The 22,144-nt window shown below is 43.6% G+C and overlaps 1 protein-coding gene across 4 annotated transcripts in view; it reads right to left on the reverse strand.

Annotated features, from left to right (window-relative positions):
- The window catches only part of RYR1 (ryanodine receptor 1), a 189,101-nt gene that overhangs the window by 114,297 nt on the left and 52,660 nt on the right, over positions 1 to 22,144 (reverse strand). For all 4 annotated transcript variants that reach the window (XM_075323525.1, XM_075323523.1, XM_075323524.1 and 1 more), the window contains exons 2-7: positions 8,050 to 8,169; positions 7,867 to 7,971; positions 3,064 to 3,138; positions 1,818 to 1,896; positions 1,295 to 1,407; positions 1,083 to 1,182 (exon numbers count right to left, since the gene is read on the reverse strand). In XM_075323525.1, the coding sequence (XP_075179640.1) occupies positions 1,083 to 1,182; positions 1,295 to 1,407; positions 1,818 to 1,896; positions 3,064 to 3,138; positions 7,867 to 7,971; positions 8,050 to 8,169 (592 nt within the window). The remainder of the gene's footprint in view (positions 1 to 1,082; positions 1,183 to 1,294; positions 1,408 to 1,817; positions 1,897 to 3,063; positions 3,139 to 7,866; positions 7,972 to 8,049; positions 8,170 to 22,144) is intronic.

A 22,144-nucleotide genomic window follows, 5' to 3' on the forward strand; every position in this document is an offset into this window, starting at 1 on the left:
GGGAGCCCGTCCAAGTACCCGGTCCCAACGGTGTTACTTAGTGATTCGGAGTCTGCCTCCATGTACAATTTGTTGTCCATTGATGGTTCCCTTGGCTTGAAGCTGTTGGGGCCCTGCTCACTATGTGTAGTGTAGCCATGCTCCTAAGGGCTGGCACTTGGGACCTCAGTGGGTTGCTGTGTCTGGAAAAACCCTGTCTCCCTCGTTGTGCTGATGCCCTCAGTCTCTGAACGTTTAGGGAAGTCCTTGAAGATCCTCTCCCTTTCAGGTGAATGGTCAGGACGTTGAATCGGCTCCTGACCTAGGGTCCTGTACCCCGTTGTGTTCGGTACCTGTCAGTTCTGTTGGGCCCTTCTGGTGCCGACAGTCCCTCCAAAACTACGTCCGTCACACCCCTGTCCAACATCCCTGCAACCGGTCCCCGACTCCTCTGGTCCCGTACCACTGTCTGCGACCCAACTTCTGCCTTACTAGCTCCCCGGTAGCTAAGACTCCAGCGCCTCTCACTTTGAGAGCTGTCACTAGTCTGACTTGGTCCCTCCCACCAGTCTGCCTGACCCCTAGGTGGGTGGCCCTGCTAGACCAACCCACTGGTGTGTCTGACGGGTCATGGTGTGAGGTGTGGGTTGGGATTTCTAGTGCTGGTGGAAGTGGTACCTGGAACCATGGGGGGTAGGCCCTGTACCCTGGGCAAGGATGCAGTTCCCTGTAGCACCCTGATGTATTCAGGGGCGCTACAGTAACATGATTCATATTAATATGGTGATACCAAATTTGTGTTTTTTATTGTTTAGTGGTTTAAAAATCTGTTAATTTTAGTAGTTAAAAAAAAAAAAGAATAGTTTTTATCACTATTTTTGGAGTCCTGTAAATTTTTTATTTTCAGTAGATAAACGTGTGGATGGGTGTGGGCTTTTCATGGTAAGATATTGTTTTTAACGGTACTATTTTCGGGAAAATATGACATTTTGATTGTTGAATGTTCTCTCAAATTCTAATTTTTTAAGTTTAGATAATCACAACCATAGGTTTTCGGTATAGTATCATGCTATCAAATTACTCTTGAAAGGATTGTTACATACCTTCAGCTATTTCACAACCAGAGGTAATTGGATTCATGTTCCATAGAGTCTGCATGAATGATGCATCCACCTGAAGGTCACCACTTGCTGTGGAAAGGTGCTAATAAAATGCCAAAAAATTTAGGATGGATGAGAACATCTTATACACCCATAGATAACATACGGAAAGTAGTGAAAATGTATAATCTTACATTAAAGTATACAGAACTTACCAGGTATCTCTCGGAGGATACACTGACTAAGATCAAATCATCACCTATTCGCACCTTCTCTCCTTCTGAACGCTGTTTGGATGCTGGATGGATGGTCCACCAACAAGCTTCCCCTATTTATGTAAAATGGTAATGCGTTTCAAGGTAGGGGTCACATTGTTAGACACAAAATGGAAGAGTTGGACTAGTACCACCAGTGCACCAAGAACCGTGGTAATGCGTTTCAATGTAGGGGTCAAAATGTTGGATACAAAATAGACGAGTAGGACTAGTACCACCATTGTACCAAGAACCGTCGTAATGCGTTTCAATGTAGGGGTCGAAATGTTGGATACACAATAGACGAGTAGGACTAGTACCACCAGTGCACCAAGAACTGTCGTAATGCGTTTCAATGTAGGGGTCGAAATGTTGGATACACAATAGACGAGTAGGACTAGTACCATCAGTGAACCAGTTACAGTGTTGGCCATTGCAACACTAGATGTTCCTTCACAAGGTACATACAACAACTGGACCATACCTGAGGCATCTTCTTGCAGACCGACATCAAAAGCCAATTTATCAGTTAGAGACCGTGAAGTAGTCAGACAGCAGAGGTACTAATGGAAAAAGAAGAAGTATTAAACAACATGGCAGGGTAAATATTGGTTCAATAAGTAGAGAGTTGGCCTAATGTGACGTCAAGCTGACTAGTCAAAAGAGGAGCGAGGGATCCCATCGGAAGATAGGAAAAAAGTATGCAGGGTTCTGGTCTCATGTAATGACCATGCCAGCGTCCTCGCATGGTCCTGCTTCCCTCCCCCGGCGAGGACACCGGCGTTCTCACCTGTCTAGCCGTCCTGTAGCGGGGGTCCTGTCCTCGTCTCTTGCTGCAGCCTCCCGGAACGTCAGTGTGCCTTGCAGAGCTCCATCCTCTGCCCATAGGGCGCGCCCATGGCTATGCCCTTTTCTTAAAGGGCCAGCGCCCTCCTAACCCGGAAGCGATCCCAGGTCAGCTGGGAAGCTGTATGTACTTAAGGCACCCTAGCCCTATGCTAGGTGCCTGGGCAATGAGTTTCGTCATTGCTAGTTGTCAAGTCCCCAAAACTAGCCCTGTGCTGTTCCCCTAGACATACTGCTTATACCTGTCTGTTCTGCAGAGTGCCACTCCCACTACCTGCTACTGAGAGCCCAACATCAGCTGCCTTCCATGATATCTGTTGCCACAAGGTATCATCTTCAACTGTTGCTATCCATTTATCTCGAAGGGATGCTCTACACCAGCTGCTGCCATCTATCCATCCACCCGTACATCCATCCATCCATCCCGGACAGAACCTCTACATCAGATGCTGCAACTCTATACCAGATACTGTTGCTCCAGTACCCCTGGGGCCAGCCAACGCAACACCAGTCTTCTCGAGTGGCACCCGGATCCTACCTGCAGTGTAACACCTCCACCATCAGCAGCTCTGGAGAAAACCAGGTTCGGGTCTGTAGTCAAACCCCACCAAGTTTTCTGTGTGTTGTGGCCACTAAAATCCCTTCTTGCCTGGCGAGCCTAACATCTCATAACTACAGGTCACCAATGTGGCTGCTGGTCCACAATGCAAATAATTTTTTCTCATCTCTTCCTATCTGTTAAATGAGCCAACTTGGCCAATTGGACTTGGTCATCCATTTTGAAAAATTATAATTTCATCTTGAACTTCACCAAACTAAAAATATCAAGCTAAAGATTAAGTTTTATATCAAAATGTGGTGAAAGTCAAAACTAAAGAACTTACCATATCACTGTGACAGTGTCTCAGGAGAATGGCGTGACCATAGAGCAATGTCCTGTGTCCCCCACCTTGAGAAGACTAGACATAGAAGTGAAATAAATCAAAATATAAAATATCTCCATATAAAATAACGTTCGTATCCCACCCTGTTTCACAGGTAGGTAATTCTTAGTACGATGGACTACCAAGTTGTATTACATAATGCCGAAATCATCCATAACATGGTGCATCAGAGTGGCCTTCAAAACTTAGCAAGTGTATGTAATGGTGCAACCATCGATCCCAGTAATATTACATGCAAGTCAAAATATGTTGTGGGTTATAAAATGTGAAAAAAAAAATAATAAATCACAGGATTGTGTGTTCATCTCAACAACAAACAAACCCAAACATATTCATAGAGCAATCCTCAATGTTCTCTCTTAGAAAGGTTAGAAGAAGAAACATGTCTTGGCATGCAACCAAAAACCATTGTAAAATATTTTTATGAATGAGAACATGGATGAGTATTGCTTCCTTAACCATGACGTTAAGGTTGATTCAAGATGTCCACAAGACCCAACCATCCCTCCCTCCAGCAAGCTGCAAAAATTCAAGGGTTCCATCGTTTGCATTTCCGTGATCTTCAGTAACCTGGTGAACACCTGTTAGAATGGAGGTATGGTTTGTACCATGCGGTGAAGGAAGGAAAGAGAAGGAATTATTGTAAAAAGATCAGTCAATGGAAGAAAGAAGGTCTAGTCTTTGTGAGATCAGAAGAAGAGGACAAAATGAAAAAGGGACTTCTGCACACGGGCTGCAAAACAAGAAGACCGGTAGACGGAGGGTGGGGGGAAGGAAGACCTGCTGGAACCATATCTCTCCATGGATAGACACATTGGACAACGAATCAAGACCTTTTCTCTTTAAAACTGCGCCCAATCTATTTTTAAGTCTAGGTAACTCTTTGGACGTTACCTTTCTAGATGTACTTCATATGCGTTTGACTAATTTGCTGTCGTACTGTTCAAGGCAAAATTAGAAGACTAAAGATCAAAACATTCTTTCTGTTTTGGGCATACTAAATAGAGAAGTAATATATTTTGTGTGGACTTGTTTTTGTACCAAATTTTGGCAACATCCTCCAATTTTAATCGGCCTCAAGATATCTAGAATTTTGTAAGGCATTTATATTCCAAGCATAGCCCAAATTTCTGCTGAATTCAAAAATATTGCTCCTCAGGGTTCTAAGAAGAGACATATGATGGGGACTGTTCTAATTCTGGCGAGGGCTTTTAGACAGCTGATGTGAAATATGAGTGGAAGTGAATTTTGAGAATGCGTATAAGAAGACCGTGGTCACAAAATCCTTCGTAAGGATTCTTTTCATTGATAATTCCGGTGTCATTGCATGCCCATCAGGAAGCCAATGGGATACAATATATTACTGAAACCGGCATCTTGAGACGTTTTAGTCAAGCACTAGGGACTTTTAGGATTTAAGAAAAAAGGCTCAATGCTTGGCAATGTCTTTAAAGGAATGAGATGGAGTGATAGGGCTTCAGCAGTGAGAAGGAAGGAATGGAAAGTCACAAGAGGGCACAGAGCAAGGTCACAAAACATACCCATTTATCCAAATTGGGTGCCTAGCACGAAGACGAAAAGAGAAAGCCAAAACAAAACACAGAAGAAATTATGTCAAAGAGAGGTCTGTGAGGCGACCATATTGAATCTGACACAACAGGGATGAGAACACAAGACATTTCTATCCTTCGCTGAGGACTTCACACAAGAAGCTATCTGCAGGAGAATAGTCGGTAAATGTTCAAAGTTTTTCCTACTGGTAGATAACATTTTCGGATGAATGGGGTCAAATTCATGTGTATGTATACATTTTATCCCCTTAGCTTAGTCAAGGATCCCATAAATTTACTGGAGGTGCCACCTTCTCCCAGGGCATATCTAGGGGGCTTTTAGGTGAGGTGCACCTCAAGAATGGTGCTTACAAGTGACTAGCACGGCAAACTAAAGGTCCAGTCACACTAAGCAACTTACCAGCGATCCCAACAACGATAGGGATCGCTGGTAAGTTGCTAGGAGGTTGCTGGTGAGATGTCACACTGCGACGCTCCAGTGATCCCACCAGCAACCTGACCTGGCAGGGATCGCTGGAGCGTCGCTACACAAGTTGCTGGTGAGCTCACCAGCAACCAGTGACCAGCCCTCAGCGCCGCGTGGAAGATGCTGCGCTTGGTAACTAAAGGTAAATATCGGGTAACCAACCCGATATTTACCTTGGTTAACAGCGCACGGAGCTACACGTGCAGAGAGCAGGGAGCAGCGCAGACTGAGCGCTGGCTCCCTGCTCTCCTAGTTACAGCACACATCGGGTTAATTACCCGATGTGTGCTGCAGCTAAATGTGCACAGAGCAGGGAGCAGCGCACAATGCTTAGCGCTGGCTCCCTGCTCTCCTAGCTACAGCACACATCGGGTTAATTAATCCGATGTGTCCTGCAGCTACATGTGCACAGAGCAGGAGCCGGCACTGACAGTGAGAGCGGCGGAGGCTGGTAACAAAGGTAAATATCGGGTAACCAAGGACAGGGCTTCTTGGTTACCCGATGTTTACTGTGGTTACCAGCCTCCGCAGAAGCCGGCTCCTGCTGCCTGCACATTTAGTTGTTGCTGTCTCGCTGTCACACACAGCGATCTGTGCTTCACAGCGGGACAGCAACAACTAAAAAATGGCCCAGGACATTCAGCAACAACCAACGACCTCACAGCAGGGGCCAGGTTGTTGCTGGATGTCACACACAGCAACATCGCTAGCAACGTCACAAAAGTTGTTCGTTAACAGCGATGTTGCTTAGTGTGACGGGGCCTTAATCCACTGCCCAGGTAAAGGCAAGTCTGGCTACAGCTCTGCTGTCCAAATAACCAGAATGGACACTGTAATGTTGTGGTAGAATGGTAAGGCTTTAAAGCAGATCTGTGAGGTCTCCAATGATACCTCATCTAAAAGCAGCACATGATAGAGAGGTGGAGTCTGAAATCTGGGATATACTGTATAGATTGCCATGATGTAATATTTTTTATATGAAACAGGTCTTTAACTTCTGCTACAATGCATACAGAAAGCCTGTGAGTCCCGCTGTACTCAACCACACACGGTGATTAGACGCTTTTTTATTATTGAGAATGTATAAAGGGAAAGCTGTTATTCACAGTGTGGGGTAGGGGGAAGCAGGACTCACAGGCTTTTCCTATAAGTGAGCAAGAGAAGCAGGACTCAGAGGCTTTTCCTATAAGTGGGGGGGGGAAGCAGGACTCACAGGCTTTCTCTGAGTGGGCGGGGGAAGCAGGACTCACAGGCTTTCTCTATGACTGGGTAGGAGAAGCAGAACTCACAGGTTTTCTCTATGAGTGGTCGGGTGAAGCAGGACTCACAGGCTTTCTCTATGAGTGGGAGGAGGCAGCAGGACTCACAGGATTTCTCTATGAGTGGGAGGGGGAAGCAGGAATCACAGGCTTCCTCTATGAGTGGGTGGAGGATGCAGGACTTACAAGCAGAAAGAAGGACTCACAGGCTCTTTTGAATAATAATAACAACAGGTGAACAGCTTTTTAAAGTAAAATAGTGAACAAAATTCTAGAAAATGATTATGACTCTTAGGGGCACTTTGCACACTACGACATCGCAGGTGCGATGTCGGTGTGGTCAAATTGAAAGTGACACACATCCGGCGCCGCAGGCGATATCGTAGTGTGTAAAGCCTTTTTGATACGATTAACGAGCACAAAATCGTCGTAATCGTATCATTGGTGTAGCGTCTGTCATTTCCATAATTTGGAAATGACCGATGTTACGATGTTGTTCCTCGTTCCTGCGGCAGTACACATCGCTGTGTGTGAAGCCGCAGGAGCGAGGAACATCTCCGACCTGCGTCCTGCGGCTCACGCCAGCTATGCGGAAGGAAGGAGGTTGGCGGGATGTTTACGTCCCGCTCATCTCCGCCCCTCTGCTTCTATTGGCCGCCTGCCGTGTGACGTCGTTATGATGCCGCACGACCTGCCCCCTTAATAAGGAGGCGGGTTGCCGGCCAGAGCAACGTCGCAGGGCAGGTGAGTGCATGTGAAGCTGGCGTAGCGATAATGTTCGCTACGCCAACTATCACCATGATATCGCAGCTGCGATGGGGGCGGGGACTATCGCGCACGGCATTGCAGCATCGGCTTGTGATGTCCTAGTGTGCAAAGTACCCCTTACCCTGTGCTGCTCTCAGATGAGTAGGATAGGAGATCTGGCTGGGCCACTTTATAGCCTATGATTGTAGTGAAATCAGTGATTGGTCAGGGCTCTATATATCACTTTTTTTATCTCATCATTCGAACATAGAGATTGCACCAATGATTGGACATTTAGGTACAGGGGTAATATATATCATTACTACATGCTAGTACAAAACAGGCTAAGCCTTACCTTCAAGATCGTATGATGTCATAACAGTGTAAAAGTTTCTATATCAAATCTAAAAAAAAAAATTCTAGCAAAAAATAATGACCATCTGAAAAACAGATTACACTAAAAAAAAAAGTTTATCTCAGACCCAGCTAGGAATAAATGGTTAGTGATTACTGGAAAAAAAAATTCTGGAAGGAAGAATGAGCATGAGGAGCTTCAACATTCAAATAACAAAAATAACAAAAAAGTAAGTCAGGTACAAAATAGACAAAAACAACAAAAAGAGTGAGACCAAAATACAGAAGACAATCAAAAATATGTCTGTAGATTGTAAAAAAAAAAATACAGAACAATGGTCAATACCTCGTTTCCCATCTCCACCGTGTTTGCCAACATTTCCTGCAGAGCTCTAACCGACAGAGATTGCTCCAGAATAAAGCAGCAAATGGCAAGATCTGGAGGGTGGTTCTGGGAAAAGACAAAACAGTAATGTGAGAAAATCAGGATTCAGCGCAGAAGCGGCAGTAATGAGATGATTCTTCCTACCTGAGCATTGGACGTTGATTCCAGGAAGCAAAGGCGGTTTCCGAAGCCTTCTGCTCCCATGCACATCTTGAGGTTTTCTTTTCGGATTGTAGTGCTGCATTGTAAGACCACCACATCCTCCTGCAATAGAGATATACGATGAGAAGGCCACCAAAACAATGGCTACTCTACGTAAGAAGCCTATCAGACCTGCCAAATCTCACTTTGGATCCCCATCCAAATACCAGCTCATATTAAGAAAACCTGAAGAAGGGCCAAGGTGGGCTGAAACGTAGCAATGTAATGGAGAAATATTACTGTTGAGGTCTTGTCACATGGAGGTTTATACAAATTATTATTATTTATTATTATAGCGCCATTTATTCCATGGTGCTTTACAAGTGAAAGAGGGAATATGTACAACAATCATTAACAGTACAAAACAGACTGGTACAGGAGGAGAGAGGACCCTGCCCGCGAGGGCTCACAGTCTACAGGGAATGGGTGATGGTACAATAGATGAGGACAGAGCTGGTTGCGCAGTGGTCTTCTTCGACTGTCATAGCAACGTCAGGATCTGTTAAGACAACTGATTCTGACACTCCGCCTGATAACTTCTATAAGGTTTGTTATCAGTACAGGCTGATTTGTGCGACGACCAACAGATTGGTAGTTCATAGGCAGGCAGGCAAGAGTTAATCTCTGCTGGTCTGCTTGTGAGTCATCTTTAATCACATGTTGTAGGGGAGCCAATCACATCTGCTCCCCTCCTATATACGCTGGCTGGACACATCCATTAGTGCCAGCTAAAGTCTATCTTAGTGCATCTGGTAAGGTGTTATCATTCAGACTACCTGGTGGTCGTAGTACTTGTTGCTGTGTGCGGTTGTGGAGTTTAACTTTGTTGTCTTTTTCTCGCTACCTTCCTGTTCTTGCTTTTCTTCTGAGTCGCTCATTGTTGGTACTTTTTTCTTGCAGTGTGTCAGAGTTCTGGTTTTCCCCTGTCTATCTTTATGTGTGTTTCCAACCCACTTCTGCCCTTTGCTTCCCTGGTGGGATGGGGGAATCGGATCAGTTCTGGATAGGAGCTTAGCCAGTTATGTGACTCAGGCATCTCCACCGTTAATGGTAACCATGAGATTAGAGATAGCCTCCTGTGTGTTTGCAGTGTGTCAGAGTTTAATTTTTCCCGTCTGTCTTTATCTGTGCTTCCATCTCATTCCTGCCCCTTCCTTCCCTGGTGAGAGGGGGAGGATCAGATCAGTTCTGGTCAGGAGCTTAGTGAGGCACATGATTCAGGTGTCTCCACCATTTGAGGTAACCCTGAGGTTAAGGATAGTCTTCTGTGTGTTTGCAGGGTGTCAGAGTTTTCGTTTTCCCCTGTCTGTCTTTATCGGTTTCCATCTCTAGTGCCCCTTCCTTCCCTGATGGAGGGTGGATACAGATGAGTTCTAGGCAGGAACTTAGCCAGCCATGTGACTCAGGCATCTCCACCGTTATGGGTAATGCTGAGGTTAGGGATATTCTAGTGACCCCTAGCGTGAGAGACAGCATAAGAGTACCTGTCCCTCATTTTTCTACAGTCACATCATAACAGATCTTATGCCTTAAGTAAATACTCTCTTTATAACCATCTGGAGTTCAGTTCTGAGGCTTAGGACATTTTTCGCCAAATCTACTTACCAATTGTGGCTAATATGGCCTTTGGTTACATACCTAACATTGAATTATTGGAGTCAAAGATTTTGACATGAACTACAAAAATTTACTTTTCACAGGTGGTTTCCATAAAATACTTCCAACAAATATTTCATATTCCCTTTATTGCAGTACAAAAGCGGCAATTATGCCAACACAATCCATTCTTATGAAGGATGGTAACGGGACCATAGTAGCAGCTGAAAACTTAGGAAAGCTATGGACTTTAATGTCTCGGGAATAGATCCTTAAAATGTAAATGCTCACCAAAATAAATTACATATTTAACAAGAAAACCTAGCGGCACCAACATATATACACACACACACACACACACACACACACACACACACACACACATATACAGTGTGTCCACCCATATCCTGTCCACTGCCATTAACTTGAGAACGGCGGCAGCTATAGGCATAGAAGTGGTGTCTAGGTATAGTAAAGTAGCCATGTGCTACGCAATGAAACCACGTATAGCGCCACCTGGTGGAAGACAACGGAGTTAGCATTTTATCTTGAAAACGGAACGAGAAAGAAAAAAAAGTAAATAAAAAAATTGTAGGGCATCATCAATTCAAAACGAATTGACACCTTGCATACAGAAATGCTAGGATATGAAACCCATGAACCCCCCAAAACATTGAATGTTTGTCACGCATATGGCGCTCATTTAACGTTGATGCTCACAGTGGCCCCCGTCGGCTGCAATGCACATCTGGCCTCTGCACAGCATACTGTATCTTGCCGCACGTTGTGCAATATGGTAGGTGACACGTTTGCACAAGCATCTGTGATACGTCGTCGTAGGTCCTGCAATGGTGGTGGAGGGGTCGCATACACCTGCTGTGTGATGTGACCTCACAGAAAGAAGCCCAATGGGGTCAGGGCAGGTGAGCGTGGAGGCCACTCCACACAGCCACCACACCCAATGACTTGTAGGAAGGTCTCCATGAGGTATCGCTTCACCTCCGCAGCCTTGTGAGTTTTACACGTTCTAATCATAGCATTTCTGTATGCAAGGTGTCGATTCGTATTGAATTGATGATGCCCTACAACTTTGTAATTCACTTTTTTTCCTCTATCTCGTTCCAATTTTGAGATAAAAATGCTAATTCCATTGTTTTCCACCAGGTGGCGCTATAGGTGGTTTCATTGCATAGTGCATGGCTCCCTTACTATACCTAGACACCACTTCTATGCCTATAGCTGCTGCCATTCTCAAGTTAATGACGGTTATATATATATACTAGAACCGGAACAGAGTAACAGAATAATTTATTAATATATATGGTGTTAAACTCGCACACTACATCATACACACACATATCGCAAAGAAAGCAATTAGAAAATAAGGAAAAATAAAAAAGGCCGTGTGCTGCGAATTTAGACAAGTCCCAATGCTTCTATTATCTGTGCGGATTCCTATATACTCAGCATTTACGAGCAGCGAGTCGCATTAGGAGAACCTGAGCTTTTAGTCATCACCGAGCATTTTGTAAAGTAATCTGATGGTGTAAAACTTTATAAAACGGAGTTCTCTGTAGTCTCCAGCTGCTATTCAAACTACATACTATAATTTCCGTGATTTAATTAAAAATCTCAAAAATCTGAAAAAAAAATTAAAAAATACCCAAAAATATATATATTTTTTTTAAACAATTCCACTATGATTTTGTTCATCTAATGATAAAAGGCTGAGGCCTCGCTATTTATTTAGTGTAAAACTGTACCTGGGGCTATATTTAAAACACATTTTTGAGAATTTTTATTTGAGTGGATCCAAAATCCTCCTCAAAAACTTTCACTGTTTATTTCTACAGGAAATCCTAATTTCGGTTCATAAGGAGTTTTTTTTTTCTTTCTCCCATTTCAGGTTTTGAAAACCCCTAGGTGAAAAAAAGAAGAAACCAAAGAGCCTTTGAAGTGGATCCTGAAGGAATCAGCTTCAAACTAGGCACTGTCCAATCAAAAGGCTGCAAAATGCTTCAAAAAAGCTCCAAAAAGATTTTTTGTCATTTTTTTTATGTGGTTTCCGCTTTAAAAACTGTGAGATTAAAAGGGGTATGTCCAAGCAAACTCCTTTTTTCATCAGAAAAAAAAATTTAGGATGATTTGGAGAGTTTCTGCTCAGTTTCTACTACAAAAACTGTTTTGACGCGAATTTGCTTTAAATGATGTGCAGCCCCTTCAGCGGGAGAACTGCTCGGATCCGGGGTTGCGGTGGCTCGAGGGTCCCCGGACCCGGGGATCAGCGGCCACTTGATTAAAAAAGGGAGTATTTACAGGGGATGAGTCAGTGACACCACCTGTGGGTCGCGGTCATGGGGAGTACCGCCGTAGGGAGTACCGGGGCGGATGGAGTGGGGTAGCCAGATGTTAATCCCTCCGCAGGTAGGGAGGCCCCGGGGCTCTGCAGGGTTGGTGGATGGTGCTGTGTAGGCTTGCTGGGCGGGCAGGACGCAGGGAGGGGGCAGGGTACTCACTCAGGTTGTTGTGATGTTAGATGTAGCCAATAAAGCAGACTCACACTGTAGTAAACCAAAGTCTCTGGGTACCACTGCAACTGTGGAGAGCCCCTCCGGGTGTCCGCTCTCACCAGTATCACTTAATGGTCCGGAGCCTGCCTCCGTGCACAAATTTAGTTTTTCTTGTGACCCCTTGGCCTGAAGCTATATTGATATATTGGTGCTATGCTCTCGATGGCTGGCACTTGGGATCTCAGTGGGTCGCATAAGCTGGAAAACCCTATCCCCCTCGTTGTGCTCATGCCTTCGATCTCTGAGCTCTTGGGGAAAGTTCATAAAGAGACTGTCCTCCACAGGTGAATGATCAGGACCGTTTCCTGATCTAGGGTCCTGTACCCTGCCGTGCTCGGTACCGGGCCAGTTACTGGACTTTCTGATGCCGACTGTCTTCCAAAACTAAGTCAGTGCACCCCTTTCCAATACCCTGCAACCGGGTCTCCGACTCCTCTGGTCCCGGACCACCGTCTGTGACCCAACCTATGTCACTCCTGGACTAGATCAGTGCACCCCTTTTCAATACCCTGCGACCGGGTCTCCGACTCCTCTGGTCCCAGACCACCGTCTGTGACCCAACCTAGGTCACTCCCGTGAGCTACAACTTCCTCAGCTCTTCACTCTTTAGGAGCTACTAGTCTACCCTCACTCTAAACTGAAACTGACTTCCTTCCCCCCACCAGTCTGCCTGACCCCTAGGTGGGTGGCCCTTTTCCAGCTAGACCACCCACTGGTGTGTCTGACAGGTCATGATATGAGGTATGATTGGGATTTGTGGTGCATATGGGGGTGATACCGGTTTTCAGGAACCTGGAACCATGGGGGGCGTAGGTCCTGCATCATAGAAAGAGAGGATGTAGTCCCCTGTGACACCCTGATATAGTCAGGGGCGTGACAATGACACCTGAAAAATCGTTCAAAAATTCCTTAAAGTCTTTCTATTCATTTCTATTGGAAAACCACTTTCCTGATCATATATTCAGTCATATAAAAGGGGTTTTTTTCACGCTGGGTTTTGAAAAACGTCTGATAGGAGAAAATAAAGCGCGTGTCACTTCTCTGAAGAATATCCTAATGGAATGCGGCTGTAAACTATCCACCGTCCAATCAAAACGCTGCAAAAAACAATTTAGGGAAAAAACAAATTCATCAAAACCACTTTGGATAATATAAAATTCCAAAAACTCCTCATAGATGGAGCATTTTCTGAAACCGCTTCCACTACAAGCTGTGTGTGAACATGGCCTAAAATTAAAATGACTTTTTAGAGGCAGACCGGCGGCACTGATTCTTTCAAGCAGGCGCATGGTGGGCATTTTTACTTAAGGACACAAATAAGGATAGGTTACTATGGTTGGTACAAATGAGGCATCACATTGTGGGCAATGTCACTATATGGCAGCACAATAGGTGCGACTGTTACTGAGCAGGAACACAAAGTGGACACAGTTCCCATTTGAGGTTTAAATACGGCATTATTATTTTGGGACAGCTAGAAGGTCACTATTACTAATGTATGGCGGCACATTTGGCATTTCTTTTCCTTTCGATTCAAACAATATCTGGAGCGCCTAACAAAAAAGTTACAGCTCGGTGATATTATTGTTTTTTCTTTTTTTACTATCTGATAATATGTGGTGGTAGTAATAGTGGTGACGATGTTGCGGTATAATTTGGAATCATTGGAAAGATTAGTTTTTGTATTGTGGGTTATATTCAGTAACACTGTGGAGGTAATATTTATTAAATGACAGCATTATATGGTTACAGTATGATAATATTTTATGTTCATTATATAGCAGTATTATTCAGTTACGTTACAATCTGGTAATATTTTATGCTCAAGGCAGTATTTGGTTGCAACATGGTACTATTTTATTTTCACTATATGGCAGTATTATTTGGTTGCAACATGGTACTATTTTATTTCCATTATATGGCAGTATGATTGAGTTACAATATGGTACTATTTATTTTTACTATATGGCAGTATTATTTGGTTACACTATGGTAGTATTTTATGTTCACTAAAAGGCAGTATATGGTTACCGTATGGTACTATTTTATGTTCACAATTTGACAGTATTATTCAGTTACAGTATGGTACTATTATATATTGACAAATGTCAGTATTATTTGATAACATGGTACCATTTTATGTTCACCACACACATTTCAGTATTATTCTTTTACTGTGTGGTACTATTTTATGTTCACTATATGGCAGTATGTTTCAGTGACACTATGGCAGTATTATTCTGTTACCGTATAGTACTATTTTATGTTGACTATATGGCAGTATAATTCGGTTACAGTATGGTACTATTTTATGTTTACTGTATGGCAGTATTATTCTGTTACCATATAGTACTATTTTATGTTCACTATATGACAGTATAATTCAGTTACAGTATGCTACTATTTTATGTTCACTATATGGCAGTATTATTCAGTTACAGTATGCTATTTTATGTTCACTATATGGCAGTATTATTCAGTTACAGTATGCTATTTTATGTTCACTATATGGCAGTATTATTCAGTTACAGTATGCTATTTTATGTTCACTATATGGCAGTATTATTCAGTTACAGTATGCTATTATTATGTTCACTATATGGCAGAATTATTCAGTTACAGTATGCTACCATTTTATGTTCACTATATGGCAGAATTATTCGATTACAACAATATGGTAGTATTTTATGTTCACTAAATGGCAGTATTTGGTTACAGTATGGTACTATTTTGTTACAGTATACAGGATTCCATATGGCAGTATTATTTGGTTACAGCATTATACTGTTACTTTGCTCTGTACTGCAATATTTTATGTTTACTTTGTGACAGTATTATTTGGTTACTATGTTGCACTGTTATCTGGCCCCTTTTCACTGTATGGCAGTATTTGATTACAACAGTGTACTGTTATTTGACACTGTACGGTACTATTTTATGCTCTCTAAAAGGCTGTCATGTGGCTACTGTACTTCAATGTTATTTGGCTCGCAATAGCACTATTTTAAGCTCACTATATGACAGTATTATTTGGTTTATAGCACTGTATGGTACTATTTTATGTACATTGTGTGGCAATACTTGATTTATACATTGTACCATTATCTGACACTATCATACTTTTGCATTTTCACCTTATGGCAGTATTATTTAATTACTGTATTGCACTGTATGATACCATTTTATTTTCACTATGTGGCAGTAGTATTTGATTAACACATTGTACTGTTTTATGTCCAACATATGGCAGTATTATTTGGTTACAGCATTACACGAGTATTTGTCACTTAAGGAAGTTTATCTGAAACACACAAGATTTTATTTTAACTTTTTTTTTTAACTTTTTATCCACATTTTTAAGACGATGAAATAAAAACTACCGTATTTTTTAACTGTGGAGCTGTTGATGCTGGATATACTTACTGCCATATACAATAATTGGGTATGGTAATATTGTATGTGCAGTATATTGCAGTATTATTAGTATACAGCATTATATGATTATTGTATTTAAGCCTATATTTTCACTACTATTTGTAATTAATAAATCTCCTTTAAATTCCTCCAAAAGATAAGATGATGTAGAATAATATCCTGAAAAGAGAAGAAAGTGTCTAAAGGACGTGATAAACATAAAGATCAGATGCCCAGTCAATATTGCAATGGTTTTCGGACAATACGGAACAGGTAGCAACAAAGTCTAATGGACATGGGATATTTTTGGGTAGTCCAAAAATGTTTAAACAGGTTTCTTACAAATGAAAATGTAAAAATGTGCCATGGAAGAGAATAATATTACAGATTATTAGATTATATTGAGCGTTAAATAGTTTTAGGGAATGGAATGATGAGTAATTGGAGTAGTCATAGGGGATGATACATCTAACATACTGTATTAAGTTGAGTATATATATATATATGCAGACACCTTATTTGACTCAGGGAACGTCATAGACTATGTTTTGAGGCGAAAAGTTAACCCTGCACTTTACAGTTATTCACCAAAATGCCTGTCTCCATTAAAGTCAATGGAGCTGGGAGCTATAGGTCATTACCACGAGCTGTGATTGGTTGCTATAGGCAACAAAAGACATTCTTAGTATTAGAAGCTTATGTGTGAGGTAATATGATATTGTGGAGAGACAGAGAGAGAGACAGACATAGGCACAGACAGAGACAGACAGGGAAGGAGACAGACAGACAGAGAGATAAAGACAGACAGGGAAAGAGACAGACAAAGACAGACAGAGAGATTGAGAAACAGACAAGGAAAGAGACCGACAGAGACAGGCAGGGAAAGAGACAGACAGAGACAGACAGGGAACGAGACAGACAGGGAACGAGACAGACCGGGACAGACAGGGAACGAGACAGACCGGGACAGTAAGAGAGATAGAGAGACAGACAATGAAAGAGACAGACAGAGACAGACAGGGAAAGAGACAGACCGGGACAGATAGAGAGATAGAGAGAGACAGACAGAGAAAGAGACAGAGAGATAGAGAGACAGGAAACACACAGACAGAGATAGAAAAACAGATAGAGAGACAGACAAAGAGATAGAGAGACAGACAGAGGCTGGGAAAGAAGAAGACTGGGAGAGAGACAGAGACAGTTACCATCCTGGTTATCGCCGGGTACTACAGCTAGTAGAGAAATAGAAAAAAAACTATTAGTAGGGATTTTATATGGGGATCGTCATTGGGGACAGCTTGTACGGAGCAATGGAAGGAGTCAGGGGCGTCAATAGCACCCAGACCCTGGAGCCCAGGGGGCCCCAAAAAGTCCCTTTGGCCCATATGAAAAGATGAATGCTATAAGACTTGCAATAATCGGGGGCCCCATATCAGCTTTTTGTATTGAGGCCCATAAGCCTCTAGTTACACCACTGGAAGGCGTTATTTTATGGTGGCTAGTAGGAGGCATAAGGAGATTGTATGGATAACAGTGTGGTATATAAAAGTAAGTACAGATATGATGTATAATGGGGTAGTAGGGGAAGTTATAGGAAGAAATCATGTGAAATAATGGAAATAGTTATATATAGATAGTTTTTGAGGTGTAAAGGGAGAAAGAGGGGTGTAGAGAAGGATAAGGAATTATATATAAGGAGCGTCGAGGGATAAATGGAAATTTTATAGGAGTAATATGAGTAATAGGGTTGACAATCATCCATGTATGCCTTTAAAAAATACTTAGAAACAGGCTGTAAAAATAAAAAATAAAAATAAAAAAAAAAATCACAATTCGTAGTAGAAACAACTGAGGGATCAGAGCTGTAAGCATATATGAATTATAACACTTGTCCAATGTGTCGGTAAAAACGGAAGCAGTCTATTCTTTATTGATGTATTATCCAGAAAAAAAAGAATCATGTTAGTACCTGTATATATAGAGGGTATATAGAGCTCTGAAGAGTGACACAGGTGAGAATATATACAGAGAAACAGGGAGGAAAAGAAGTAAATGTAAGGATACTTTTTCAAGTGGCTTCTGCTTGAAAAAATGCTGCTGATCCGGTGCAATAAAATGGTATGTAATGCACAGCAATGTAGAAAGGACATTACCGGGCTCATCATCAGTCTTTTATTACTTCTTTTAGCTGTTTTAGGGTTTGAAAACTGTGAAGCGGATAAAAAAAAATGAGCATGTTTATTTTTTGGGCGGCTTCTGCTTACTGGAAGTTGTTGAGTTCGGGTCAGCAGATGCACACGCAGATTGGAAATTACGGCACATACGCAGATCTTGAACATTGCGTTGTGTAACGGATGCAACGGATGTGTTGCATATAGTGGCACAACGGATGCAACGGATGCTGCAAAACAACGCAATTTGTTTTGATTTTTTTTTTTTTTACAGTTTTACCAGCGGCAGACTATTGTAAACGATCAGCTGATCGCTCCCAGTAGCCGGCCGCCGGGTGATCAGCTGATCGCTCCCAGTAGCCAGCCGCCGGGTGATCAGCTGATCGCTCCCTGCAGCCGGCCGCCGGGTGATCAGCTGATCGCTCCCTGCAGCCGGCCGCCGGGTGATCAGCTGAGCGCTGTCACTTGCCGGCGCCCGGGCATGCCGGCGGGCGGGCGCTCAGCTGAGCGCTGTCACTTGCCGGCGCCCGGGCATGCCGGCGGGCGCTCAGCTGAGCGCTGTCACTTGCCGGCGCCCGGGCATGCCAGCGGGCGCTCAGCCGAGCGCCGTGACTTGCCGGCGGCCGGGCATGCCGGTGGCCGGTCGCTCAGCTGAGCGCTGTCGCTTGCCGACGGCCGGGCGCTCAGCTGAACGTTTGGCCACCGCGAGCCAAAATAAAGTTTGATTTAAAAAAAAAAAAAAAAAAAAGAGCATGCGCAGTGGAATCCAGAGGATTCCGCTGCTCAAAATAACGTTACATGCTGCATTCCTCCCGCTGGGCGGAAGCAACGGAGCGTCGCCCAGCGGAAGCAACGCAGGTCCTTTTGGTACAATCCGTCACCCATACAAGTCTATGGGAAACAGCGGAATCAGTTAACGGATTCCGCTGTTTTCCAAAAGGGCGGATTGTAACGGAAGGAAATAAACGCAAGTGTGAAAGTACCCTAATACGCAAAGAGTTGTTCAGCTGAGTGTCAATTAAGTTTACATGACAGCTATTTAACCATGCTGGAGCACAGTATTCTGCAGCAGAGTACACCAGGGCAAGAGTAGATGTTCTCAAAACAGATGTTGCCGAGCCCCAGGAGGATCCACAAAGTTTCTGAATAATATTATTACGTGCTTTCAGTTTCTGTGCCAATTTATCCAGATGGGATTTAAAAGTTAGACTTCTATCAAGGGTTACACCTAAGTACTTAGGATTGAAATTGTGTTTAAGAGATTGGCCTTCAAATTGTACTTTAAGTTCAGTCTTGGCACTTGCGTTGTGTAAATGAAAGCAACAAACTTCCGTTTTTGAAAAGATCTTAGTGTAATGGGAAAGTACTTCCGACAATGGAGATTGGATTCCTGACCTCTGCTCTATCTATTGAATATGGGTCTGCAGAGCTGCATTTTAAGGGTTCGCGCACATCTGCATATAATTACTACGAGTACAATGCAATAAAAAAGAAAAATCTGATTGAACTCGGACCCATGTTATTCAGGGAGGCAGTGCTGATCTGCGATTTTGTCCTCACTTTTTTTTGGACTGAAGATAAAATTGAAGAGTAAGGCCCCCTTCACACTTCCTTGGTAAAAACGCATGTTTCACGGTCCATGGTGTAGGTGCGTATGTATGTGTGTGCATGTTCCGTGTGTGCTACCAGTGATAGCACACTGACCGTGGGAACTTCTATACTCACCTGTCTCCGGCGATGATGCTGCTTCTGGATCTGCTGTGCAATGAATATTCATGAGCATAATGAGCAGGCCCGGAAGCAAGTGACAGCAGCGCCGAAGACAGCAGGGCTGGAGACATTCGAGTATAGAAAATCATTTTATTTCACAACCACGTGTTTTCTCCGGTACGTGTCACACAGATCACATCGCATTTTTTATGGCTACATTACCATTCTGTAACATAGAACACTGTCAATGGCCTATAAATTACTATAGACTAATAGCTATGGAGAAAAAAAACCCTGCATATTGTGAGGATGGTAGGTGAGAAGAAAAAACAAAATCACACAATCGCATGTCATACGGAATACCAAACGAATTTCACTTGTTCCACTTTTCTGGATGAAGATTGGACCAATATTTTACATGCAGATGTGAGCGAACCCTTAGGATGGGATAAGTGATAACATGCTGGAGGGATCTGACCATTGGACCTCCAGCGATCAGCATGTTATCCCTTCTAAACAACTTGAAATTTGGAGACGAACGATTTAATGGTGGACTTTATATAAAGTAAGAATAAGAAATATATTGAGACATTGGCTTCCATACAATTTAGAAAAAGAGAGATGGCCAAAGAATCCTTTTGTATCCCCATAACCCTTACTACAACCATTTTACAGCACAGAGCTTCTCAATACCATTGACTTGTATGGGGTTGATTGTCCAGGGTCAAGTTCAGTTCCCAAGCCAAATGTTTTTTTCAGTCCATGTGGATTCGGGGAACCCCAATATCAATGGGTCTGCTCCTCTCTACTAAAGATGCCAATTTTGGTGGGACCATCTACCCATCAAATGTGTATTAGAGCCTCACAACTTTTTGTCCCGGATGATATTGGGGGGGGGGGGGGGGATTGGGCATGTCGAATTTGAATGCCCCATCCTTTCATTCTCCCAGAAGATAAACCACCGCCATAAGGGTTGCTGGAAGAAGCTTTCCTTTGAAAACATGTTTGCTCAGCCAGAGGGAGTGTGCCGCTCTCGCGACAGCCGACGGGCTGCTTGGACCCGGATCCACAGTGGCTCGAGGGGTCTCCGGATCCGAGGCGGGGTCGCGCGGCTACCTCGGAAATAAAAAAAAAAAAAAAAAAAATTGTTGTTGGGAAATTATTTTGGGTGGTGAATGGGATAATGTTTGTGACGCCACCGACGTTGTGTGGTAACGTGAGGGACCACTGCTGCCGTTTGGGGGAGGGGAAGAAGCCCGGGGACGATGGTGTGTGGCACCTCGAGATGTTAACCCCTCCGTGGGCAGGGGGAGTGGTGTCCCGGGATCCGGTGATTGATGGAGTGGGGAACCCGTCGGGTGAAAAGGGATATCGGGTACTCACACAGTCCAAAGTCACTGACTCTGACACCAGGTAAACCAAACTCTTGAGTATCCTGCTCTCTTTGGGCGAGTACACTGGGTCCGTGCCCCTTTGGTGTTGCAGGTTGGTCTGAAGCCTTGTTCCTTGGCACTGTGTGTCCTACGTGTGGATTCCTCTCACATGAAGCGATTTGGGTCCCGCTCACCTGCGTGGCTAGCAGGGTGAGCTTGTTCTCAGGGTTCACACTTGGGATTTTCTGGATGGTTGTGGGAAGTCCTATCCCCCTCGTTGCGCTAGTACCCAGATTCTGGAACGGGTGGGGAACGGTTCCTGAAGATTCCGTTCCCATCGGGTAAATTACTGGGCTGCGTGAAGCTTCTTCCCAGCCTAGGGTCCGCGTACCCAGTCGTGCCCTGGTCCCTGCCCGATTGTAGCACAAGGCAGCCGGCCTGCTCTCCGTAGCAGCACCGTGCCCCCTGTCACTACCCCCTGCGACTGGGGTTCCAGCTCCTTCTGGCCAGACCAACGTCTGGCACCTGAGACAGGTACAGGAGCCCAGCTCCACAGCGTCACCTGTCCTGTCACCGCTGCTCACTACTCAACTACTACTCTACAACCGACATCTCTGCCCTCCCTCTTCCATCCCTCCATCTGGGTGGCCCTATTCCCCTCAGGCTGCCCAATGGGTGGTTGGTGGGTGTGGTGCAGAGTGTTCCTCAGGATTTTGGTACACTTGCTGGTAGCAACACCAAATTGTCAGGACCCGTAACCAAGGAGAAGCGGGTACCATGCAGAAGGGCAGTTTGCACGGCACCCTTGTGACGACCTGATAGGCCAGGGCGTCATATAAGCATGCATATGTATGAAGGACTTGAGGGAGGTAGTTGTGGGCTCGTTTGGGTGAGGATTATCTAAAGGTATGTGGCAAAATAGGAGACATTATATATATATATATATATATATATATATATATATATATATATATATATATATATATATAGTTAGGTCCAGAAATATTTGGACAGTGACACAAGTTTTGTTATTTTAGCTGTTTACAAAAACATGTTCAGAAATACAATTATATATATAATATGGGCTGAAAGTGCACACTCCCAGCTGCAATATGAGAGTTTTCACATCCAAATCGGAGAAAGGGTTTAGAAATCATAGCTCTGTAATGCATAGCCTCCTCTTTTTCAAGGGACCAAAAGTAAT

This window comes from Anomaloglossus baeobatrachus, chromosome 9, assembly GCF_048569485.1.
Source record: "Anomaloglossus baeobatrachus isolate aAnoBae1 chromosome 9, aAnoBae1.hap1, whole genome shotgun sequence".
Taxonomy (NCBI): domain Eukaryota; kingdom Metazoa; phylum Chordata; class Amphibia; order Anura; family Aromobatidae; genus Anomaloglossus; species Anomaloglossus baeobatrachus.